Raw genomic sequence first — 26,626 nt, forward strand, 5'->3', positions numbered from 1 at the left:
AGTCCTAGTCCAACTCTCAAACTACTACACCACGCTGCTTTATTAGTACTTATACTGATTAAAAACATCTCCTACCCATTTAATTGGTAGCGCTTGTTGAAGTTATGAAATGTTGATGCCCTACGAAAACAATTAGCATCTTATTTTTTCATTTGTTTGTTTACTTATTGTTGACTTTTACCTTGGCGCAGGGCTGAAGTGACAATATTGATTTCATCAACAGATTTGGATCATCTGTTTTTTGTGTCTTTGGTGCAGCTTTAATAGTTGTCCAAGTTGCATTTTTTTAAAATAGGAGTGGGAGTGTTGTGGCCTTTCAGGTGTTAGTGGACTACAAGTCCAGTTATCCCTAGTTCTCATAGTCAGTGATGAAGGATTTTGGATGCGGCATTACAAGAATATTTGGAGACCCGCGGTTGTCCACCTCTTTTAATAGGGAGATAAAACATAACTAAGCCATTTTTTTCACTTAAAATTTTTGAATGAAAATGTTGTTGCTTTGTTGTTTTTGTGCCTTTATGTTGTTTCTGACTTTACATTGTTTCTGACTTAAGGTGAACCTGTTCCAGGATTTCTTGGCAAGATATTTTCAGAGGCAGTTTGTTATAGCCTTCCTCTCACCCAGTAGAGGTATGATCACCCAGTAGATTTCCATGATCAAGGAGGGATTCCCAAAGAAGAGAATTACGTCTGTACTGCAGACATAATCCAGTTTGGCACTGCTTTAACTGCCATGGCTTAGTGCTATAGAATCCTGGAATTTGGAGTTCGTTGTGGCACCAGAGCTGACAGAGAAGGTTAAATGTCACACAAAACTATAAATCCCAGAATTTCATATCCATTGAGCCATGGTAGGTAAATGGTGCCAAACTGGATTATTTCTGTAATGTGGACCCAGCTTCTCACTGTCATTTGCAGAAGATCAGCAAAGATTTCTAGCACCCATTTTTTTTACTAGTAGAAGCAACACATTGACTCCTTATCCTGTTCCAAATTGTGCATCTCAAAAGAAGAGGAGAAGTTGATTATTTATGTGGAAGGACTGTGAGGGCCGTACATTTCTGATAATATTCCTGGATTCAGAATTCTTAAATTTAAGTGGATGTTTCTTTCACAGCAGGGTTTGACTGGTGGATCTTGATATTCTAGCACAAAAATAAAGTAGATCCTGCAGATGTAAGATCTGCCCACCTCTGTCACAAAGTATTAGATCTCTTCCGTGGAGTTGGGTTTCATAATGTTTGTGCTGTACATGTATTAGGCAACAAGATGTAGGAGTAGTAGCACATTTAAATTTGCTTGCTTGTGGTGGTGCAGATGGACACAGTGGCTTCTTTATATGAAAGAAACATGGCAAGGCAGGTGGTGACCAATGATAGGTTGTTCTTGTTGTTATTATTATTATTAATTATATTTATATACAGTACCTCTTTCCCCCCAAAATTGGGACTCAACACAGCTTACAATTTAAAGCAACAATGCAGTTACATACAAAAATGAGCATTAAAAATTAAGCACTTTCCCTCCTTTCTGATAGAAGTCCTGCACAGAAGTCTATCCTAATCCTGTGGTTCTCAGGCTCTGGTTATCCAGATGTTGGGACCTCAGATCCCAGGATCCCTGACTATTTGCCCAATGGGCTGGGGCCTCTGAGAGCTGGAGTCCAAAACACCAGAATGACCAAATTTTTAGAAGCACTGCAACATGTCTGAACATCCTTTTTGTATGCACATGATAATCTGCCATATTTGAGCACTGTATGTATATCTAGAGCCTTGTTTTCACTTGTCAAAATACTCTGGGGTGACCCCACAGTATTCTGGCCCCAAATTCTTCCCTCTCTGCTCTCTTTTGCTGTGGGTTTTTGGCTCTTGCCACATGGTCCCCATTTATTGCCTGGTGTTGCTGCTGAGGTTGGACTGGATTACCCAGCCATGTTATCAAAGCTGGGTACCTTGTTCTGGCCTCGGAGCCAGGTGGATAAAGATCATTGATTTAAAAATAAATAAATTTAAAAATCAGATTTAAAAAATTTAAATAGGGTTTTTAAAATTGAAATCCGATATTTTAAATTAAATACTTTCTGCAGGAAAAAAATTCTATTTAAGATGCATTATGGTCCAAAGGTTATTCATTAGGAAATTGAGATTAATTTTTAATTACGTTGCATGAAAATGGATATTCATGCAGTGTTTACATTTTTTGATAAATTAATTCCGTTATCTCATTCACAAGGTCATGCTCTTCCAGAGGTTTCTGTAATATTATTGGGTGGTTTTTTCTAGTTGTTTTATTTATTTCTACTTCTCTATTTCTAGAGAATATTACAACGGTTGTTTGGTTTAACAGTTCTCAAAACCTATTAAACAGGAGATAGTTCACAATAATTTCATAATTATCTATCTGTGATGTATTTCTAATAGTAAAATTAAATCTATCTATACATACACATACATATATATAAATATAAAACTGTAAAACTAATCTAAAAAGTTGTTCTAAAAATGAAACCTTTATCGGGTTGTAAATATTAAGATTATACTAGCAAGGATTAATCTTCAGTAACTATGAGTTGTGTTAAATATATATTAAGCTTATAGCTAGGAATAGTGCCCTTTCGTGGAGGGATGATTGAATTGAGTCATTCTAAATAGTGATTAAATAGATGATTACATTGAGTCATTCTAAATAGTGGTTTGAATTGTGATTTAAATCAGATGCATCCAGCTTTAAAATAACTTGTGCTGCAGCAAATAAAGTCACGTTGTCATCACTGCAAAGAAAGCTTGAAAACCCACAGTGAAAAGTGAGTTATTTAAATGTAGGTTGTGGGGAGGAAGCCCCAAATTGGCTGTGGGTGTTGTGAACACAGTCTGCACCAATTTCATTTCATTTATTATGGCAAACAGCCGGCAGAGTAAAAAATATATATATAAATATTACAAGACAGTTGATAGGGTATAATATACGCATTTCAAAACCATTTCACCCTTCATAAGATGATGATGTGGGAAGACAAATAACCAAATATTTAATGGCATTGATTTGGGATTTTGGCTGTGCGTCATGTAAGCAGCCAGTGTGGGGTACTGGCTTGAGTGTTGGACCACAACCTGAGACCAAGGTTCGGTTCCTTGTTCAGCTGTGAAACCCTATGGTTGAAAACAAGGAGAGAATATTTAAATATTGAAGAGGATTATTTTCCATCTTATTGAATTACTGTGATGGCTATCCTTTATTGGCCACCATGGATTCATTTGAGCGAGAAGAATATTTGCTTCTTATCACTGCATACCATTTGCAGCTATATCCTTGCAAGGTGTTTCAGTTTGAACTCTTTATGGACATTAGTGCTCTCTATCAATATGATGATCAAACTTTCCTGTATTCATTGACAATTGGTTAATTACACTTGATATTGTTTAAGGATTTGTGCAGTATCTCTATTTGTTGATATCTGTACTTAGAGATATATAGTGTATCCACTCTTTGTTTTCCTTCTTTCCTTGTTTTTGACCAGTTTCTGTGTAAACCCTATGGTTGACCTTGGCCAAGTCACACTCTCTCAGCCTCAGTATGGCAATGGCAAACCACCTCTGAACAAATCTTGTAATCTCCGTAAGTTGGAAACGACTTGGAGGCACACAACAACATGATCATATAAACAGTATGCAGTGATCCGGGAGGTAATTTGGAGTAATTTGTCCATGTAGACAATAAAGCCCTAGATCTAGATCTCCCTGAGGGTTCAAAGTTGGGACTAAGCTACATTCCCTCAGGTTACAGTGAGTAATATCTGCCACGATCACAAGAGACTCCATAGTTTTTTGTGGGTTTTGGGGGCTATGTGGCCATGTCTAGAAGGGTTTATTCCTGACGTTTCCCCAGCATCTGTGGATGGCATCTTCAGAGAGGATGTTGGCGAAACATCAGGAATAAACTCTTCTAGAATATGGCCACGTAGCCCGAAAACGGCACAAAAAATTATGGATGTCGGCCATGGGAGCCTTCAACTTCACAAGAGGCTCCATTTTGAGTCAGGAGCCCGTTTCTGAAGAGTCCCACTGAAAAGTGGCAGTTGAAAAAAGGCGGGAAAACATAAAAGACAGTTTGTGGGGGATGGTGATCTAGATGGAGGCAGTTTGGAGTTCAGGGGGGAATTAGTGGCAAGGCTATGGAGGGAAATAATCCAGGTGAGATTGTGGAACAGGACCAAAAAAAGGAAGCAGAAACCAAAATATATAACAGATAACTTGAACATGGGAAGAATGCAAAGTATTTAGAGCAAGTGACCTTGTTTAACTCCCACCATTGCTATTTGTAAGAGCTGTAGCCCCCCAACCTAACGAGTTAGGCTTCATCCCCACTACAGAAATAATCCAGTTTGAGACCACTTTAACTGCCCTGGCTCAATGCTGCGGAATCCTGGGAACTGTAGTTTTGTGAGACATTTAGCTGCCTCTGTGCCACAACAAACTACAAATCCCAGGATTCCATCTCAATATGGCAGTTAAACTGGTGTCAAACTGGATTAGTTCTGCAGTGTGGATGTAGCCACAGAGGACTCAAAAGTCAGGGTTTTGGGGATGAAAGGATTTCCCAACTCCCAAGAGGAAAGGGAAGGGAAGGGAAACAAGACAAGAGAGGAATAACTCCTTCACTGTGTTTGAGATGTGTTTTCATTACAAATCAGCTATTTGGTCAGGACATTACAGCAATATTCTCCCCTCAGCCTACTTTCTAATTTTATTTTAATTTAAAAAAAAAAGCTTGGGTTTAGAATTAAGAAATTAGAAACTGCAGAATATTATTGGTCTACCTGCCCAGCAGTTGGAAAGATAGCAAATCCAACAGGAGGTGATGCAAGTAGTAAATACGAAGGGCCAATGTGATCCTGAATTAGTTGAAAGGATGTCGTGTTTATTTCTCCATGTACTGTATGTATATGTTTAGCTTTGGGGAACATATCATCCCTTCTGATGTAATAATAAGGTCTTCCAAGCAAGCTCTATGTACTAAAGTCCAGAAAACAGGTGCAAAGAGCGGGCAGCAGAAGTACAATCGATCACCACAGGTCACCAAACAAAGGGACAAATTCCATGTTTTATTCTGATACATAAAGTCCCAATAGGTCATTTTTGTGGTGAAGTATCACTTTGCTAAAGACGAGAAAGGGGCATTCAACCTTTTTTCTGACAATTGGCTAACAAGTAAAACAGGCCCTATTTGGGCTGTCAAATAGGCATAATTAATGGGTATGTTCTACAAATGAGGGCTATCAACACATCTACTAGACAAACAGGCAGTCTTCAAAAGGTATATAATCCATGGCTAGCATTAAGGAATTTATTACCAGCCTTTTGATTTTCTGCCGCCTCCAGGACTTTGGTAACAACAATAAAAATATCTTGAATACTTTCAAATGCTCATGTCATGAACAGGGTGAATGGTACTCATTTTTAGAAAGATTACAATGAAGTGGCAGGTAAACTGCATATTTTGGGCACTGACACAAAAAATCCTCGAGTCCTTCAAAGGCACCTGACCAACCTTATAAGATAGGGATACACAAAGAGTCTCAGAAGATGGGCTCAGTTACTAAGAATCCTTGAACTTAATAAATGAATTAACTATTGTTATGTTTATTCTCTCCAGTTGTTTCTCTGCCTCGTAATAATATGAAATAGACCACTATCTCCACTTTAAAAGATGGAGAGCTGAGGCAGAAGAGAAGAACTCTTCTGTACCAAGCAAGTTACACAAAGGCTGTGTGATGCCCAGGTTTTGCCCGGTTTAAAGTAGACCTGGGTGACTGACTTTATGAGGTAGATTCTGGGGTATGACAACATCCAGACAATTCTGTTTTTGCTTTTATTCTCTCTCCAGATCCCTGGGACTTTGCGTTGAAAATGGAGGAGATACTGTCACTTGTGAAACAAATGCAGAATGGTATTTTGAATTTAGAGGAATAAATGATCATGTGGGGGACTTGAAATGTGGGATAAACTGAATGAGGAGGCATTTAATTCTCCCTGGGTGAGGGAATCATTCAATGTGGGAGTGCACGTGGGCCATAAAAATGACAAGAAAACAAGGAAGTCTATTGGCTATACACACTGGGAATAAAACGACAACATAGAGGCCTAAAATAATCTGATTCTTTGAATACATGGACAGTGGTAGAAATGCCCTTTTGTACCTGTGTGACTTTGAGTGGAGGGAAGTGTGTGACTTTTGAGGTCAATTTGTGTTTGGATTAAAACCAGGGACTGTGGCAATAATGGGGTCAAGCCAGAGCAGGATACTTTGCACTGGAGCTGAATTATTTTGTAGATGTGGATTCAGCTGGGGTGAAGGACAAGATGACACTTCCGCTCTCACAGCCCATGTACAGAAACTGACCAAACTAATTAAATCTCACTTTAATGTTGATTGAAAGTATAGTACTGGCCACCACCTATGAAGGCAACAGGCTAGCTTAGGTGACATGCCATGTGGTACACAGCTCTCGCTCAATACCTTCAAATCTTGAAACATATTCAGGGGTAGTTATGTTGTCACCCCCTAAACCCTGACTTTGAATCTTCTGTGGCTACATCCAACTGCGGAACTAATCCAGCAAAATAAGACACAATCATGCAGGCTTTGGAGGGATCTGTCTCCATCAAAAGTAAAACCTTTCTTTTGGACCCTGATTGGCTGAGTTTTACCTATACACCTAAACTTTTTTTTTCAAATGTAGCAGTACAGAGACTTCTTGAGAAATTCAATGTTTTCTGTCTAAAAAGGGGCATGTGGCTTCATAAAAATAGGCAACCTGGATCCCGAGAGCACTTATTTTAGTGTTGCTAATGGAGTTTAAATTTTATCTTGTTCTCCACACGGCCAAGAGGGAATTGGCATTTGCCTGCACTGACATCCTTCCAAGCCAACTGCACTACAGTCAGCCTTCCATATCCATGGATTTTTTATCCAAGGATTCAACCATCCATGGTTTGAAAATATATTTTTTAAAAGCTTCAATGCAAACCTTGATTTTGCCATTGTATATAAGGGACACCATTTTATTGTGCCATTATATTTAATGGGACTTGAACATCCACAGATTTTGATATCCACAGGGGGTCCTGGGACCAAACCCCAGCAGATACCAAGGACTCACTGTATAACAGAAACAACGTCTAATACAAACTGTAGGCCTATTGTCTATATATAAACCTTTTGCCCAGTGAAGAAGCTAGTGGAGCTTTGAAAGCTTGAGTGATGTGTTCCATGCATTTTGGTTGGCCAATATCATTGTTTTATGGATTTTATATATTGCCTTGGTACCTTATGGTTTCATGGCTTCACCATCTGTTCCCTGATGCATCTGCGTCGCTCTGCCATCTGCCTAATCCTAGGGGCTATCCCTGCTAGAACATCTGTTCTTGCCATAGAGCTGTATGCCCATACAGTGGTAAGAAGCAATTCTATACAACCCAAGAGAGACAGATGAACATCACTGCATTATTTATCTTTTGCTTCACAGAGGAACATACAACAATTTGCGCATAATTACTAATATGTACATAATGATTTTAAAACTGTTTAGATGTCAGCAGTGGCTAAACTTAGGCTAATGGGCCCCATGTAGCTCTTAGAAAATTAATGTGTGGCTTTTGGATGCTGTGAGCCCTGAACAGAAAGGGAGGCAGTACTGATTTGATCAGAAGCCTCCCAGGAAGGAAAAGGAGAAAGTTTGTTTTGGGCCTGGGGCAACAACACAGTTGGAGGATGGTGAGGTCAGAGGAAACTTCTTGGATGAACAAACTAGTGGTAGTAATGTGGGGCATGGGAGAAACATCAAATATGATATCAAAATTATTAGACTTTTTCTGTATATTGTTTATGGTGGAGATTCTGAGTCCCAATTCTGGCCCTGTGTGATGGATGGTGCATAATTGTGTGTGTGTGTGTGTGTGTGTGAGGGCAGGGTTAGAATATCCTTCCATTAGATATAATAACTGCCTCAGGCAGCACATGCTGTGAGACAAGGAGTTTCATTAAAATGTTGAGATGACAAAGCTTCAGGTCCCAGAGAACTGCCTAGCACTGCTTATACTAGCCTGATATCTCCAGGTGTGCTCTTGCATTGGAAGTGATGAAGAAGAACTTTCTGACTGCACTTGTATGCAGAAGGAAAGTGTGTGCCATCTTGACCTTCACCTCAGGCAGAAAAGTGACTTTAACCAACCCTGATGTTGGTATCAACTGTTTTTTTAACATATTAATTGTTCTAGTAGCATAACATGGATAATTCAGCTGTTATTTGATTTCTACTTGATTTTATAGTGGGGAATTTAGAGCCAAGAATTGAAGACTTAGTAAAAAGGATCAATAAACTGCAGCAAGGTAAGGAAAAGACAGAGGCTAGTCTTGTTTACCTGTCAGGTTAAAATCTTTGCTGAGCAGGCTATATGTGTGGGCAAAGGTTGCCAAGTCTAAACCTTGATATAACTCTTGTATTACAAAGGCTGAACTTTCCAGAATGTGGTTTCCAAAAAGAGGGAAAAGGTAAAGAGTCACCAGCAACTCATCATGCCCATGCCCCTTTTGAACAAAGGAAGCACAGCCAACATTTCTGAAATCCTCTTTTCCTGATCTTATTCCTTTTTTTCCCTGCATGCACCGATTCCTCTGATTTAATTCTACACACAAGTTATATCACATTAGTAATTCATATTTTTCTAGTTTCTGTTCCCTAACTCAAATTACACTGAACAGAATTTTACAGTGGGGTGGAGAAAATGTGGCCCTCACGTTTTCTAGACTCCCTGGAAGTTTGTAGCATACACTTTCATAGACTCAGTCTGTTTCATCAGATGAAATGTATGCATGTGTGCATGACCCCTTCCCACTACTAATAATATAAATCAGGACAAATTGAATTGATTTCAGTGGCATTGTCTTTTGATTCTGTATTAGGAAGGTGAAAGTAACAATGGTCAGTTATGTTGTAATGGTAGAAAGTTTAGTGATGGTACTAGAATACAACAGTAGTCTTTGTTCTTATAATTCTCTGGAAATTTGACCAGGCTCATGATACTCATTTTCTCCTATTGACTCTCATCCTCTTAACTTTGGCATAATTGCTATATGAAATAATAGGAAACATTTTCTCTGTGGTTTGGGAAAGACACGTGAGTTCATTTCTGCTAGTTTTGAGTAACAAATGATTAATGATAGTTAACATGTTTTAACTCTAACATAATATAGTAATGTAGCATCAAAGATAAGGAAAGGAAAGGTAATAGTTTAATACCAGCCATGCCTCTAAACATATTTACCACTTAAAACAGCATTCAGGCTTTTCCCCCATGATATTATCCAGAAGCACTGAATTCTGGGCTTCACATGCCCATTTGGCAGTCACTGCTATTATCTTTTAATTTATTCTAAGCGTATACATTTTCTTTCTCAGCCAAGAAGATACTGAGTGAGGAGCTTTCTGAGGCAAAGGAGCATAGCAAGTCATTGCAGAGGGAGCTCGAAAAATGTAGGTGTAGTAATAATGCAGCATTATGTGATGACAGCGTGTGGGATCTGAAGCATATGGGCCCTATATTCTTCACCTAGTCCACTCATAATTACTATGTTATGCTATAAATCTCCTTGTGTGTTTGTGTACTGGAACTACTTGATTAATAACTCATGTACTTCTCTTGCACAAATGTATTTAAAGACGCTGTCTAGATTGGTTTGTAACATGTAAATGTTTGTTTATGACACACACAGTTGGAAACTGAAAGGTTTCTCCTAGTAAATGCAAATCTCCCTTTTCAGATGAGCAGTGGTTTGGGAATAACATCACTACACTCCGCTTCTAATAATAAATAATTTTCCTTTCCTTTTTCCTATGGGGGAAATCAGTGCAAGAGCACACTTTTAAACATGGTTGTGGATTTAAAGTGCTCTGTCACTGATTCCCCCATAGTTCTGTTGCAGATATTTCAGGTTTTTACTGCTCAGAGACCATGCTGTAGTCTGAAACCAGTATGATAAAATATTCTGGTACTTGTTGCTATCTTTTATCATATTTCACAGAAGTATTTAATGGGTTTTTAGGTGCAATCCCATTATTAATTACTTGTATTTATTTCCTTACTCGTGTTATTCTTACAACACTATTCCTGAGACTTAGGTCAAACTGATAGACAGTGACTGACCCAAGGTCACCCAATGAGTTTAATGGCTTAGTGGAGATTAGAACCTAGGTCTCCCAAAACCCAATCCAATACTAATCACTGTACCATATGGCTGTCACCTGGGAGTGCATCCCAAACTTCAGAGTTTATCACACAGGAGGGGATTGACCAAGCCCATGGATAAACGGAGTTTAAACTCGGGAATATCCCATAAGAGTGGGATTGCTTTAAGACAACGTTGCACAACTTGGGCATTAATGCGACATTAACTGTGCAAAACCGTAAATCGCACCACTTTCGACACAATTTTTGCAGATTTCTGCATGGGTTAATGTTGCATTAATGTGCATTGTTCATGTGGCATAGAAGCACCAGCTGGGACCTCTTGCATGTTCCTTCCTTGTAATATGACAAAACTAGTAACTGAGTGAGTTTTTCTCCTTGTCTTGTAGTGAATGCCGAGAAGTCATCCCTTGAGGAAATATGGAATGAAAAGAGAGGTGACAGCAGGATTGAGGAAAATTATTTGAAGACTTCAGCAGAATGCATTTCAGAACACATCCAAAGCATAACCCTTGAGGCTACATCTTTGTTTCAGGGACAGCCATTTTCCTGAGCATTAAATTTGATAGGCATTTTAATCTGAACATTACAAAACATTTCCTCCAGAACATGCATTAGTTATTATTCTGATTGTGGTATAAATGTGGTCTTGAATGTGTTCCATGGATACTGACTGGGTATTGTCTGTGGCATTGTTAGTGAAGAGCAGTGTAGTCCTCCCTCTCCTCGGGGCCTGTACCATTTTGCTTGCACTTCTTCTTTCCAGTTTAATTTAAAGAAAAAAAACCTTACTGGATGTTCATTCTCTCCCCCCCCCCCCCCCCCCCAATGATGCAACTGTTGTGCAGGAACATTCAGATAGACATCCTTGTCTTTCTTTCTGTACATTACTAAGATGCCACCCTTCCATTAACCCCAATACTTCTTCCCCAGTACTATCCATTTTTGTTAATATTTCATCCTCTCAGATCTTTAATTTTCTTCAATATCTGAGTGTTTCTCTCTTGCTGTTCCTTCCAGAGACTCGTAAACTTATGCAGTTTCACTGTGAAGAGACAGAAGCCAAAATGCAAAGGTGAGATTTATGGTTCATTTGGTTAAAAGTGAAACATTGGTCCCTCTCCTTTTATTTTGCTTGGTTATTTTGTGTGTCATATTTTTCAAAATATTCTGCTTCATTTTAAATATTTTTTAATAAATCTGTTATCATAAACTGAAAACTGTTAGCAAAAAGCTTGGAAGGAAATAACATAAAACAGTGAAGAATTTATATTCAAAGAAAAGCTACATAAACTTAAAATTAATCTTGCAGTTGTCACCAAATTTGTCTGTTAATTCAAGATTTGTTGATTATGCAAATACAGTCTTTGGAAAAATAAAAATGTAATAATATTTATTTTATTTATATTCCGCTTAATCACTTGGAATCCAAGTGGATTACAACAATAAAAGAGGATACAGTTAAAATTCTAAAACCCCTATCCCCCCCCCAATATAAAAATATAGTAATACTAAAAAGAGATTAAACCAGACAGATATTAAAACAGTAGTATAAAATCACAATTAAAATCAATGGAAGATCTGTAAAAAAAAGAACTGTATAGTGGGGACCAGATAGGATGGAAAAAGGGATGGAGAAAAGGGGAGAGAAGTGGAGGGGGGGAGGCAGGAAAATAGAGGTGGACCTAGTCTGGAAAGGCCTGCTGGAAGAGATCCGTCTTAATAGCTTTCTTAAAGGTTTCCAAGGTGGTAATCTGACGGATCTTATCCGGCAGGTCGTTCCAGAGTCTAGGAGCAACTGCTGAAAAGGAGCGCTGGGTCACTGCTGAAAGTCTAGTCCTCTTTGGTTGAAGCAGATTCTTCGCAGCAGAACGAAGAGTGTGGGGAGAATTATATGGGAGAAGGTGTTCCCGCAAGAAATCAGGACCCAAGCCATGTAGGGCTTTAAAGGTTAAAACCAACACTTTTCATCTTGCCCAGAAACTAACAGGCAGCCAGTGAAGGGATTTTAAAACTGGTATAATGTGGGCAAATCTAGATGTGCCAGTAACCAGCTGGCTGCCATATTCTGTACCAGTTGAAGTTTCCGAACTTGACACAGAGGTAGCCCCATGTAGAGCACATTACAAAAGTCGAGCCGAGAGGTTACCAGTGCATGTACTACTGTTTCAAGGTCTTCCCACTCCAGGAAGGGGCGCAGTTGGCGTATCAGCCGAAGCTGAAAGCAAGTGCTCCTGACTATCACATCCACCTGAGCTGTCATATGGAGAGACAAGTCTAGGAACACCCTCAAACTGCAGACAGAGTCCTTCAGGGGAAGTGTGACCCCATCCAGACCTGGCTGACATAACTCCGGATTGGGAGTCCCTATTACCTCTGTCTTACCTGGATTCAACTTGAGTTTGTTTTCCCTCATCCAGTCCATTATTGATTCAAGACAGGCATTCAGAGGAGAGATGCTTCCTTAGTCACTGCATCAGTCTGAGACATAGAGAAATATATTTGGGTGTCATCAGCGTACTGATAACACCCCGCCCCATGTCTCCAGATGATCTCGCCCAGCAGCTTCATGTAAATGTTGAACAGCATTGGGGACAGAATCGAGCCTTGAGGGATGCCCGACCTGAGCTCCCTCTTGGCGGAATAACTGTCCCCAAGCGACACCATCTGGAATCTACCTGAGAGATAGGACTGGAACCACTGCAAATCAGAGCCTCCAATTCCCAGCTCTCTCAGGTGTTCCAGAAGGATACCATGGTCGATGGTATCGAAGGCCGCTGAGAGGTCCAAGAGCACCAGCAGGGTCACACTTCCCCTGTCGGTGCCTGGACAGAGATTGTCGACTAAGGCGACCAAGGCCGTCTCAACTCCGTAGCCTGCCCTAAAACTGATTTGAAATGGATCTAGATAATCTGTTTCATCCAAGATTGCTTGGAGTTGAATGGCGACTGTTCTTTCAATTACCTTTCCCAAAAATGGTAACAATGAAACAGGCCTATAATTATTTCTGTCCAGGGGGTCAAGGGTAGGCTTCTTTAGAAGTGGCTTAACCACTGCCTGCTTAAGGCAAGATGGAAGATAGCCCTCCCTAAAGGATGCGTTGATTATGTTCTTTAATAGTAACCTAATGGCATCACCCCCTGGACGGCTATTTTCCCACCCACCTATAAGCTATATTTAATAGATATTAGGATGCTACAAAAGCAGCCAGGAATCACCCTATGCACCATTTGACTTTCATTCAACCACAGTGCCTAAAATGACATAGGAAAGAAAAGAAAGAGCATTTAAGTGCATAAGAGTGGTGATGGTACTCTAGGCTCTGGAATTCACATCCAGACACCTTGGGCCAAACTATATATAAAGCTAAATGTGTGAAATGTGGCACTTTAGACCAAACTACGTGTGAAATTTGGTATACACATGTCAAACTTTGCATGTAGTTTGGCCCTAAGTGTATTGATACTAAGAATATTTTAGGATAGGATAATCCACATAAGATAGTATCCACAGAAAGGAACAAAGAAATGCAACTTCTGTTTTACACAAATTGTCAAAGCTGCAGCCAGAAATGCAGCAGATGAGGAAACCAGGCTGACAGCATTTCAGGACCAGGACTGCTGTCAAATTGAATTAATCTAAAATGTTTATATCTTACCATTCATATGTACTGCACAGTTGAGGAGGCTATTACTACAAAATATTGAGCAAGGCTTCTTTTGAAACTACACTTTGTCTTGTTTATCAGGCAACAGAAGCTGAACTTAGAGTGTAAGCAGCGAATTGAGGCAGTCACAGCCAAGATCCATGCAGAGAAACTGAAGCAAAGTGAGCAGAGGTATTTCCTAGAAACATGGAATTACAAGAATGCTATGTATATCATCTCCTGATTTCAATGAAGGTCTTATTTTATAAAAAAACAAAAACCCATAATATTCAGATTCATCAAATGCCACTGCAGGCAAAAACTGCTGATACCCACTTCACACAGATACTTGTGTTACAAGAGTAAGCTTAATTGCCTAGATTGGGTCAAATTAGCAAAAACAATGTGAGCAAAGAGTAAAAATCACTGTTTATTTCTGTAGCAGAAATAAGTATACACTTTGTGAAGTCCAAAGTGAGACAGCCAAATATTTTTAGAGCCCACCTTATATAGCCTTTTCCGGTTGTTTTCCCAATGTAAACATTAAGAATTTTAACAACTATTTCAAAGTGCATCCTCTCTATCTGCCATCTATCAACACTTCCAGCTTTGTGCTGAGCAAACAACATGTGAAAATCAATAGAAACGTTGGGTTATTTTCATCAGAGAATATGTCACTTTAACAAGGAATGTAATCAAAGAATGTAATTAACACTTGTAAATCGAGGAGGTGAAGGAAGGAGATAAAGGATAGTCCTATATATCTAAAGAGTAAGATTCAAGACAGTTGTGTGCCATGTTCCCATTGAGTTCTCTTCAGCCATGTTCATTAGGTTTTGTGCAAGAGGAAAAGATCTGGCTGTTGGACACAAGATTGGCACAAGGATTCATACTTAAAACAGATTTTGTTCACTTCTTATTGCCAGTACTGCCAACTGTCTTCAGCTGAGCAGTGGCAAAGCTGCTATCAAGTCTAAATGACCCTATCTGACTTTCCTAGTTGCTTTATCTCTGAAAAGTCCTTGTATTGCTGACATCTGTAGAGCAGATACAAGTGCTTCTACTGGGGGTAGGCATCAAGTTTTTTCTTGATGTTGTCAAAGCTGTCTGCTCCCATGTAGTCAGTCTGGCTCTGCTCCCACTTTTCTTTGCATTCCTCTGAGGACATAAGGGTGACAACAGTGGTGAGTGTGGCAGTGCTGTAGATAAAGGTGACAGGTGGGACACTGCCTCTGCTGCCTCTTCCACTTTTACACCAGTAGCTGTATCTTTAATGGTGCCATGCTGCTGTAACAACGGCAAAACATTTGTGTTGAAAGTATCCCGCCACATATTGAGGAACTCTGGATGTACTACTGTGGGATCTTGACCATCTTTCACACTTTTGGAGTCAGGGGTTAGCTTCCGTGACTGTCCCTTCCAAGAAATTGAAGTCCAGATTGGAATGAGGGAATTTTAAATTAGGAGTAAGGATTTTATTATTATTATTAACACACTCATAGGCTTCTGTTCAGTTATTAGTCCCTACTAGTACAGACCAAGTGAATCTAAAAATTAATATGATTTACCAAGTCCTTGCTGATTTCTTGGGTCTAACAGTTGAACTTAGACCTAAGTGTATGGATTCCCTTGCCATAGGAGGTAGTGATGGCCTCTAGCATAAGTAATTATAAAAAGGGGTTTTAGGCAATTCTTGCAGGTTGACTTCTTGTAGGTTGGCCTAGCACTTTTAATCAACCATGAAAGATTTATGCAAGCTGTATATTCAGAAGACAGATTAGAAGAGTTACTTGTTTGGGACACAATTCTGAGAATCCCTCTGGCCAACATTACCAACAGCACTTTCTATTTTGCTCTAGTTGTGAACTTCCCTGGGGCGCATCTGGATGGCTACTGTAGAATACTGAGCAATGGAATAGTTGGACCTGTGGCCTTAGCATAACAAGTGGTTTTGTGTTCCTCACTGCAGGAATGTGCTGCTGTCTACCTTGCAACTTTTACTTCTACTCTTGTCCTCATTTTTTTTTTTCTATTTCAGAATGGAATTTGAGCAGCTACTTGATGAGTTAATGGAGAAGCACAAGAGTCTTTGGGAGCTTTATGTAAGATCAAGACCCTTGATTTTGGGTTGAACTATACTTCTGTCATACTGATTGAGTAAGGCTGATTTTGCATATTGTCACATGTGAATTGACATTTTCAGCTATCAGAATGAGAGTGCTTTTAGGTGAGACTTTCTATTATGCCATTGCTCTGCCTCATTCACTTAATTTTACAGGGGCTTTGGATGATAACATCCTGTTTTGTAATTACTTCCAACTTTTTCTTAACTCATCAGATCTTTTAAGAAGAAAAGGGATAGAGTAACTGCATTGTTCAATTTTAGTTTAAAGAACCCTGTGTCTAGAATCACTCTGAAAATCACCTCCTTGAATTCTAGCCTTTTCCCCCACACCATGACAGCTTTTAGCACTTTTAAAAGACCTTCAGGACTCCTTACTAATGGATCTTCTGCATTACTTTTACTTAAGGCCCTCAGTGGGAAAATGACTCCTTTTCCACTCCATTGTATTCTGTTTGTTGTCTTCTCAGTCCAGGGAGAAGCCAGTGGCTGACATGAAAGAGAGTAAGGAGCGTTTGCTGAAGGAAGGTGAGAAGTTGAAGCATTTTGGGGCTCTTTCTTAACTCACCAATGGTTCTTCTAAATAATTACTGTATACATTCATGTATAAGTTTAGAAATTTAGGTCAAAAAATTAACCCAAAAACCTGAGTTGACTTATCCATGGGTCAATGTAAGTACTTACCCATTATCATGTAATCTTGTGTAGTATACAAGTACATCAAATTATTGTGGAATATTGAATGTTGTTAATTTTCTTGTTGCTTGAAAAATATTATTCCCACTCCCACCCTTGTGTGTCTTTTTCATTCTATAAAATTACAGCACTTCAACACCACTTTAAACTGCTAAGGCTCCAACCTATAGAATCCTGGGTTTTGTGGTTTGGTGTTGGACTCAGAATTCAATGCCAGAAAACTTAAGTGCCTTATCAAACTACAAATTCTGTAGTAATCCAGTGCTGTGGCAAAATGATTTCCTCTGAGTCCCAGCTATGGATGACTTCAGCATGTTATTATATCCATGCTTCTTAAAAGTAATTTTTCAAGTCTGGAAATTATGGCATGTGTCAGCCTTACAGATGAGGCCTACCATGCTTGCAACTTTCCTTTAGGGCAATGTCAGCCTGAACTGAAATCATGTGCTAATCAAATCAGAGAGGCTGGTTCAAGGTTCTCTCTCTCTCTCTCTCTCTCTCTCTCTCTCTCTTTCTGTGTGTGTGTGTGTGTGTGTGTGACATATTCTTATAATAGCTAGTATGACTATACATAGCTTTGTCTTTAATACTACACTTGTAAAACAAAGAAGGAATTTTCTTTTAGAAGTTCCCAACTCCTGCTTTAGAAAGAAAATAAAAGAGGATTCATTCTCTCTGCAGAAGTAGCCAAAACCATTGTGGTGACAGGAGTTGTTTAGAGAGAGAGTGAACTTTCTGCTGCTGGTCAGAGAGAAGGTTATCCATTGCATTCATCCTAGATCTTGTGTTACAAGTACTGAATACAAGCAGCACACATACAACATTACCTAAACATTTATTCCTATTGTTGACATTGTTTGGTAGTAGTGTGATTTCTAGAGTGAGGCGAGTTATCTTTAAAAGTATTTGGTTCCAAATGCCCCCCATGGCACTGTGCTCCCACCCCACTCATCCTCCTGGCAGCTGCCTCCTAGAGGTGAGAGTCAGCTGGAAAAGCACATCTCACTTCAGAAGATAAATATATTGAGCAGTTTGCACTCTATGTCTTTCCAATTTATAACAACAGCTACAAAACTGAATAATGGTAACAGCATATGGGCCATTTAGGTCGAAAACACACTGCAGAAATAATCCAGTTTGAGGCCAATTTAATTGCCCTGGTTCAATGCTAAGGAATCCTGGGAAGTGTAATTTGTGAGACATTTAGCCTTCCCTGTCAAAGAGTTCAGGGGCCACAAGAAACTACAGCTCCCATGTTCCCTAGCAGTGAGCCAGGGCAGTTAAAGCGGTCTCAAAATGGATTATTTCTGCAGTGTATTTTGGACCTTACTTTAAAAAAAATAGTCAAGATTTAAATGTTGCTTTAAAAATTATTTCCATCTCCCAGCAATGAGATGGTTGGAGGGAAATGAGAAAGTGTTGGGGGAAGGACTGCCAATATACTGGGTGATGCATTCTGGGGTATGTACAATTTGTGGCCAAGTAAGTGGCCCTGGACAGGTCACACTCTCTCAGCCCCAGAGGATGGTAATGGCAACCCCTCTTTGAAGAATCTTGCCAAGAAGACCTCATAAAGTTGTCTTAGGTTTGCCATAAGTTGTAAAGGACTTGAAGACACACAAGAACAGCAAAAAAGTTTGCAATTATTTCATAGGAATAGGAACCAGTGCACTGTAGTGGTTTGAAAGTTGGACTAGGACTCTGGAGACCTGGGTTAGATTCCCCGCTCTGCTATGAAACCCAGTGGGTGACCTTGGGCAAGTCACACTCTCTCAGCTGCGGGGAAGGCAGTGGCAAACTCTCTGAGCAAATTTTGCCCAGTGTGATTTGTGAATTGAAGACCAGGGTTTGAATTGCCACTTGGCCATGGAAACCTATTGAGTGGTCATAGGCAAGTCACATTCTCTCAGCCACAGAAGGAGATACTGGCAAAACTACTTCTAAATAAATTGTGGCAACAGGCTTTCCTTAGGGTTGCCATAAGCCAGAAACAACTTGAAGGCACAGAACAACAACAAGAGGAGCTCACCACCCTACAACACATCAGGATGCAGCCACTCACATGGGTAGAGAGCCTGGGGGCAGCGGTGGCAGCAGAGGGAGGTGAAAGAGCTGGCAGTGCCCAACGCTGAGGGAAGAGAGGGGGAGGGAGCAAAGAGGGAGGGGAGGGAGCAAACTTACAGTCACAGAAGACAATGGGGGAGGAAAATTTCCTCCATCACCACAGAGCAAAGGGCGCCGCCTGAACCTCCTCCTCCAGTCCCTTCCAGGAGCTTGGCAGAGACCTGGGTTTGATTCCCTGCTCTGCTGTGAAATCCACTGGGTGACTTTGGGCAAGTCTCACACTCTTAGCCTCAGGGGAAGGCAATGGCAAACTTCTTCCAAAGAAATCTTGCCAAGAAAACTCCCATGGATAGGGTCACCTTAGGGTTGCCAAAGGCATTCCACAGAGACAGCTCTCACTAAGATCTCGAATGACCTTTTACAGGCCAAGGCTAATGGCTTTTACTCTGTTCTCATTCTTCTCGATTTGTCTGCAGCCTTCAACACTGTTGATCACTGTCTCCTAATTGACATACTCTCTGACCGTGGGTTCTCAGACTCTGTTCTCGACTGGTTTAGATCTTACTTGTCTGGCAGATCTTTTGCAGTAGTTGCAGGGGGTCTGACTTCTTCTCCTGTTCCCTTATCTGTTGGAGTTCCCCAGGGCTCTGTTCTGGGTCCCCTTCTGTTTTCTCTCTACACACTGTCCTTAGGAAAACTCATCAGCTCTTTTGGCTTTTCCTACCATCTGTATGCCGATGACACCCAGCTGTATCTTTCTGCCCCGACCTTTCTCCAAGGCTTGAACAGCAAATCTCATCTTGCCTTACAGCTGTCTCGCAGTGGATGCGCCATCGGCGTTTGAAGCTCAACATGTCCAAGACGGAGCTTCTTGTCTTTCCTCCTAAGCCCACCCTTCACCACTCCTTTTCTGTCTCTGTGGACAACATTTCCATTCAACCAGTCCAGCAAGCCTGCAGTCTTGGTTTTATCTTTGACTCTTCTCTGTCATGTATCCCTCAGATCCAGACCACAGCCAAGGCTTGTAGATTCTTTTTGTACAATATTGCCAAAATCCGACCATATCTCTCCGCCTCTACTGCCAAGATCCTGGTCCATGCCCTAGTGATCTCACGACTTGATTACTGTAATGTCCTCCTGGCTGGGCTTCCTCTTTCTCACCTCCGTCCTTTAATCTCTGTCCAGCATTCAGCTGCACGCATTATCACTTCCACCCACCGCTCTGACCACATCTCTCCTGTGTTGGCATCCCTTCACTGGCTCCCTCTCCCTTTCCGCATTCAGTATAAGCTCCTGCTGTTGACATTAAAAGCTCTCCATGGACTGGCCCCTCCTTACTTATCAGACCTTCTTTCTCCTCACCTTCCCACCAGGGCCCTCCGTTCTGGTAGTCAAGGGTTCCTGTCTCAGCCCAGGATTTCCTCTGCCCCATCCCGGATTCGCCCCTTTTCACTTGCTGCCCCTCACTCCTGGAACCTTCTTCCCCCACAAGCAAGAGCCATCACTTCTTTAACCAGCTTCAGAACGGAGTTGAAAACCATCCTGTTCAGAGAAGCCTTCCCAGGCATTGCATAATTGTCGCTTACTATCTGATGTTCTTTTGTTGCCTGTTTATCGATCCATTTCCTGTATTCCTATGTATTGTATATGTATTATCCTACTTGAGAGTATGTATTTTCCCTGGAAAATGATTAACCTTCCATTTTGAAGTCAAGCCCTCCCTCCAGTCCATCTGTCTTGGTCCAGGCCTCGGAGGTTGAGAGGAACTGCTGGACCTCTTACCCTTTCCCGCCACCACTCCCTTCTCCTTCTGTGTCATGTCTTTTTAGATTGTAAGCCTGAGGGCAGGGAACCGTCTAACTAAAAAGATTGCATGTACAGCGCTGTGTAAATTTACAGCGCTTCATAAATAAAGGTTAATAATAATAATAATAAGAAGAAGAACTTGAAGGCACGCAACAACAAAAAACATGGGAATGGGTGTGTGTGTGAGAGAGAGAGAGAGAGAGAGAGAGAGAGAGAGATGCTGGCTCCCACTGCATGCTTCAATCCATGCATGAGGAGGCAGCCGCAGCAGCACCAGACCTCCCCGGAGGACACTGTCACCAGCTTCCGAGTCCCCAGAGCAGGACAAGGAGGAAAGGGCCCAGGGGGAGCCCTCCTTCAGACAGTGCCCCCGAGCCAGGCACTCTCTGTCCCCAGCTGGGCTGCCTCCTGGCCCACTTCTCTGAGATGGAGGGGAAGCAGGCAGTGGCCATGCTCTGGCTTTACCTTCTTGTCCCCTGCCCCCCCTCCTCTGAGCCCAGGCAAGGCCCAGACAGGCTGTCCTCTATCTCCCCAGTGAGCCCCAGCAGCCCAGCCCAACCCGGTGCCCTTCTTTCTCCCCCGCCACTTCTTCTGCTTGCTTGCCTCAGTGGCTTTTTGCAATTCCTCTGAGACCCCTGGGAAAGGGTTTTTCGACCCCCAAAGGGGTCGCGACCCACAGGTTGGGAACCGCTGTTCTGAGGCAAGTGATTTTTTTAAATTTTTTGATTGTGAATTGCTTTCCACCAGTGTGTTGTAATATTTCTGCAGAGAAACTGCTCCAGGAGAAACTGGACAATATTCAGGAAGAACTGGATTTTCTGACCCAGTCTACCTTAAGTGAGGAAAGGAAGTTCTTGAAGAGCCAGGAGGCTGCAGCTACCCTGTAGGTGAAGAATAAGCTACACTCTCCTTTGGGACAACAGTGATCAGACCCCCCCCCTAACATTCTGTGGTACCCCTGCAGAATATCCAATAAAACTATTAAATTGTAAATTACTTTTAAAAAATGGGGAAGAGGGGGGCCACCTAGAGCTAGGAACTAATATGTACAAGTAATGTTGGTAATCTAACATGTTACTTTTTCAGGTAAGGAGGGTGTATAGAAGACCATTCCTTTTGCTATTGCAATTGGCAATTTTGTTGGCTTTAATACCAGTCAATAAGGCAGGTTTTTCTTATTACTAGAGGAAGAGTAGTTATAGATGTCTTTCTAGGGATTTGTTCAGTGGTTCCCCAAGTTTTAGGCCAGGTATCTTCTTTTTAGGTGGATTTTACACCCGCAATAATTAAAAATAATAGAAAAGTAATGAGCAGTGTATTGACTCCTTTAAAAAGTAATGAGAGGATTGGGAGAAGGGTTGAGGCTAGAAATAGCTTCATAAGCTCTGTAAATGCTTTGAGAAAAATAATATAGAAACCCACTGGAAGATTCTTTTGTACTTTGTTTTGTCCATCAGGGGACTCTTAAAATGGCTCTGAAAGTGTGTGGCTCACTTAGAAAGAAAGTCATACCCTGTCAAATGTGGCTAGAGAAAATGGTCATTTCTTCCCTTACATCTCTAGGGAGCTCTTTGAAGAAGAAAACAAGAAAGCAAAAGAGTATCTGGAAATAACCACTAAATGCAGTTCGAGTTTGCAGCAGAAATGTAGTAGGTGCGCAGAAACTGGGAATGCCTTTGGCACTTTGGAACCAGAGACCCTGCTCTTGGTTTCTCATCTGGAAAACAAGTGATGACCGCTTCTCTGTATTTGGGCTGTGGTAATTTTGTGATCAAAAGATTTTAAATGGGATGAAATATTATATGTTTTTACTTTTAAATTCTATCTGGGATCCAACAGGATTTGGCAAAACAATGATCCTAAATTTATAAAGTTTCACTCACTTGGTTACTCAGATTTCTAACCTGATTTTTTTTAATGTTTGGAAAAATGCCTATAAGGTTCTCATATAACATTTTCCATTCTCTGTGTAAAAAATAGAAAGTGATAGCTGTGACTACATTACTTGATATCACCATACCTATTTTGATGTAGCTCCACATTCATGCTACTAAAAATGATATAAATAGAATGTGGCTATACTGTAGCTGATCCCCTTTATTGAAGCACTTTCATCTATTATCTATCCCTGTGGAAGGGTGAAATAGAAATATGTTACCATAGTCATTTTGCTAAAAAGTTCCCCACAAACTTCAACAACACTTTAAGTTTTCTGTTATTTTATGTTTGTTTCCCTCCCCGCCTGCACCTCCCCGCTTCCACTTTACACTAATTGTTTAATCTCTTTTTCAGATTAAAAGCAGAGATGAAGGACATGGAGGTGGACAGTGACAGCACTGAGGAGATTTAACATGGTTTGCTGAGTGCTAGAACAGAGTATGGAATAAAGGTTAAGTGTCTTAGTTGTTTGGACAATTCTTAAAAGAAGCTATCACAAGTGGGGAACGTATGAGAACTCCTGGAAAACAGGAGAAATCAGCAGACTGGAGGAGGGCAACGTTGTCCCCAGCTTCAAAAAGGGGAAAAAAGAGGATCCCAACACATTATCGTCCAGTTGACATCAATACCAGGAAAGATTCTAGAGCAGATCATTAAAAAGAGAGTCTGTGAACATCTAGAAGGCAATTCCATAATCACAAAGGGTCAACACAGGTTTCAGAGAAACAAGTCATGCCAGACAAATCTAATCTCTTTCTTTGATAAAATTACTAGCTTGATAGATGAAGGAAATGCTGTGGATATAGTACAGTGTGCCCACATTATATGCGGTCTTGAGCTTATGTGCTCAAGCGGCGCTGGGCGCAAGGGGCAGCGTGTACACGCTGCCGTACTACCACACACACAAGCCCCTTTCACTTGAATGGGTCTCCAGCATAGGTTGAGTTCACCTTACACGGGGGGGGGGGTTCCAGAATGGATCCCCCGCGAAAGGCAAGGTTCAACTGTGATTTCAGTAAGGCCTTTAAAAGGGTTACCCATGACATTGTTGCAAACAAGCTTGTGAAATGTGGGCTAGACAAAGTACAGTAACTGTTACATGGATTTGTAACTGGTTGACCAGCCGAACCCAAAGGGTGCTCAACAATGGCTCCTTTTCATCCTGGAGAGAAGTGACCAGTGGGGTCCCACAGGGCTCTGTCCTGGGCCCAGTGCTATTCAACATCTTTATCAATGACTTGGAGGACAAAATTGAGGGCACACTTATCACATTTTCAGATTACACCAAATTAGGAGGAGGAGCTAATACCCCAGAGGACAGGATCAAAATTCAAAATGACCTGAACAGATTAGGAAGCTGGGCCAAAGCTAACAAAATGAATTTCAACACGGAGAAATGCAAGGTACTACACTTAGGGCGGGAAAATAAAATGCACAGATATAGGATGGGGGACACCTGGCTTAAGGAGACAACATGTGAAAGGGATCAAGTAGACCACAAACTGAACATGAGTCAACAGTGAGATGCGGCAGCTAACAAGGCCAATGCTATTTTAGGTTGCATCAATAAAAGTACAGTGTCTAGATCAAGGGAAGTAATATGGCCACTCGTCTGCTTTGGTCAGGCCTCACCTGGAATATTGTGTCCAGTTCTGGGCACCACAATTCAAAAAGGACATTGAGAAACTGGAGCGTGTCCCGAGGGCGACTAAAATGGTGAAGGGCCTGGAAACCGTGCCCTATGAGGACCGACTTAAGGAGCTGGGGATGTTTAGCCTGGAGAAGAGAAGGTTAAAAGGTGATATGATAGCCCAGTTTAAATACTTGAAGGGGTGTCATATTGAGGAGGGAGCAAGCTTGTTTTCTGGACCTCCAGAAACTAGGACCCGGAGCAATGGATGCAAGCTCCAAGAAAAGAGATTCCACCTCAACATTAAGAGGAAGGGCTGTTCGACAGTGGAATACACTCCTTCCTCCAAGCGTGGTGGAGTCTCCCTCCTTGGAGGTCTTTAAACAGAGGCTGGATGGCCTGTCAGGGATGCTTTGATTGAGAGTTCCTGCATGGCAGAATGGGGTTGGACTGGATGGCCCTTGTGGTCTCTTCCAACGCTGATTCTATGATTCTAGGTGTTATTGGACTACAACTCCCATCATTCTAAGAAAGCATACCCAAGGATGCATGATGAAGGGAGCTGCATTCCAACATTACCTGGAAGGACAATGCATTCACCATTCCTGCTGTACATACACCAAATATCAAGATGAGAAGACCAAATCTGGCATTCTAAGGATGACAAAGTGAGAGAAGAGATTAACAGAACAAGATTAAAAACCTGGGCAAAATAAATCTGTGGTTTCAAAGTTGATTGTGTGGATATGCTAGTGATTGTGAAGCTGCCACGAAATGGTGGGATGTAGGATGTTTGTGCTTATATTGTTATTGATCAGGGGTAAAGCAACAACCAGATGGTTTTGGACTGTAACTCCTATAATCCCTCACCATTAGCTATAATGACTAGGACTCTAGGGAGTTCTGCACAAAAATAAGAATAAAATTAAATTAAAAACCAGCTCTTGAAAGTTGTTCACCTCCAATTAGAGAGAAGCAAAGTGCCAGATTAAAAATATGAGTTTCTTTGGGGGGGGGGGCGGTTTGACAGAATGGTGCAGCTCTTGGGTTAGGATTGGTTTAAATAACATTGCTGATTCCCCCATTGAAGAAAAGAAATCTTATGGGGATTCCAGAACTAACTTTTTAATTTATTTTTTCCTGTATACTCTCTACATTGGCAGATTCACAAGCCAGTGAAGCCTTGCTTTTAGGATTAAGAAAAATCCTCATCTGAGTGGAATGTTTCACTTGAACTTCGTGGCAAACCATTAGTAAAAAAATCTTACTATTTCTGTGGTTAATAAAACAGTTTAATATACTTCTTTGTTCAGATCTTACAGTTTGTTGTGGCAGAGTCTTTAGTCTTGTCCAGCAGAATCAATAAGAACACACTCCCCTTGTCTATCTCCCTGTGTAGGTTATCTACCAAGGCCACCAAAGCTGTCTCTGGCCCATAACCAGGTCTGGTACCATTTGAAATGGATTTAAATTAAGCTGAGACAAGTCCCATTAAATACAGTGGCATAAAAAAATGGTATCCCTTATATAAAATGGCAAAAATCAAGGTTTGCTTTTGGAATTTTAAAAAAAATATTTTTAAACTGCGGAAGAATGTGTGCCAACTATATTAACCTTTTTGTGACAATATTGCATTAATACTGCTTCATTTATTAATCAATACTGGAGCTTTTGTGTGAAGTTCTCTAATAAGGCAAGCCTGTGAGAATAAAAATAAACTAAAATTAAATTATTCAAATAAATATTAGTCCAGGCCACAAACACAAATGCACTATGCCCATATGCTTTAAGTCTTTCAACTATCTTCATTATGAAAAACTTGAATAACTTACAGCAAAGCTAAAAGTCAGTCAGTCAGTCAGTCAGCCAACCAACCTTTATTAGGCATACAACAACAGCAAACACTTACAATAAAAACTTCAGCATTGTTATTAAAATTTAAGCCATAATCTTGTTGCCTCTACTAAAAAAAAATGGCCATTAGCCTGGTAATATGTGGGTTCCAATCTTCCAATAAGTATTCCACTGATAACCCATCCAAACAGATAATCATTTCCAACAACCTTCTTAACAATTTTCTCCTCAGAATTATATCCAATGGACAAAGCAACACAATATGATGGAGAACATCCTGAGCTTGATCACAGACTCACAGTGACATACACGATTCAAAAACGGGGTCTGCAAATATCTGCCCCTGGTCACATTTGAGGGGTGTACATTCAGTCTTGCAAACAAAAAGGCCTTCCTTGACACCAGCAGTGAAAGGGTTTGAAAATAGTCTGGAATCCTACCCTGCAAAGGGGGGATACTGAACATTGCTGGAGAACACACTCTAGGAGGAGTTGGATATGTCAGTTGATGTTCTCTCTCTGCAAGGCAGACCCTAATAGATTCAAGACACTCCTTTTCAGTTAGTAAAAAGAGAGAATCAAAATTTAAACCCACAGAAATTACTTTACATTCATAAATTTTAG

General features: G+C 40.8%; 1 protein-coding gene across 8 annotated transcripts; it reads left to right on the forward strand.

The window, feature by feature from the left end:
• The first annotated feature begins 3,167 nt into the window (after positions 1-3,167).
• Positions 3,168-25,449, forward strand: LOC121922345 (synaptonemal complex central element protein 1-like). Of its 8 annotated transcripts, none has more exons than XM_042451677.1 (13): positions 3,168-3,686; positions 5,887-5,949; positions 8,332-8,391; positions 9,461-9,535; positions 10,637-10,684; positions 11,268-11,322; positions 13,996-14,085; positions 15,932-15,995; positions 16,486-16,543; positions 21,350-21,464; positions 22,145-22,234; positions 22,874-22,970; positions 25,313-25,449. In XM_042451677.1, the coding sequence occupies exons 2-12, from the start codon at positions 5,910-5,912 to the stop codon at positions 22,929-22,931; spliced, it is 753 nt and encodes a 250-aa protein (XP_042307611.1). In that variant the 5' UTR covers positions 3,168-3,686; positions 5,887-5,909; the 3' UTR covers positions 22,932-22,970; positions 25,313-25,449. The 8 variants fall into 8 exon arrangements, with proteins under 8 accessions (XP_042307611.1, XP_042307605.1, XP_042307607.1 ...); XM_042451671.1 differs by lacking the exon at positions 3,168-3,686 and adding an exon at positions 3,940-4,193; XM_042451673.1 differs by lacking the exon at positions 3,168-3,686 and adding an exon at positions 4,238-4,700.
• The last annotated feature ends 1,177 nt before the right edge of the window (positions 25,450-26,626 follow it).

Source organism: Sceloporus undulatus, chromosome 2 (assembly GCF_019175285.1).
Source record: "Sceloporus undulatus isolate JIND9_A2432 ecotype Alabama chromosome 2, SceUnd_v1.1, whole genome shotgun sequence".
Lineage (NCBI taxonomy): Eukaryota > Metazoa > Chordata > Lepidosauria > Squamata > Phrynosomatidae > Sceloporus > Sceloporus undulatus.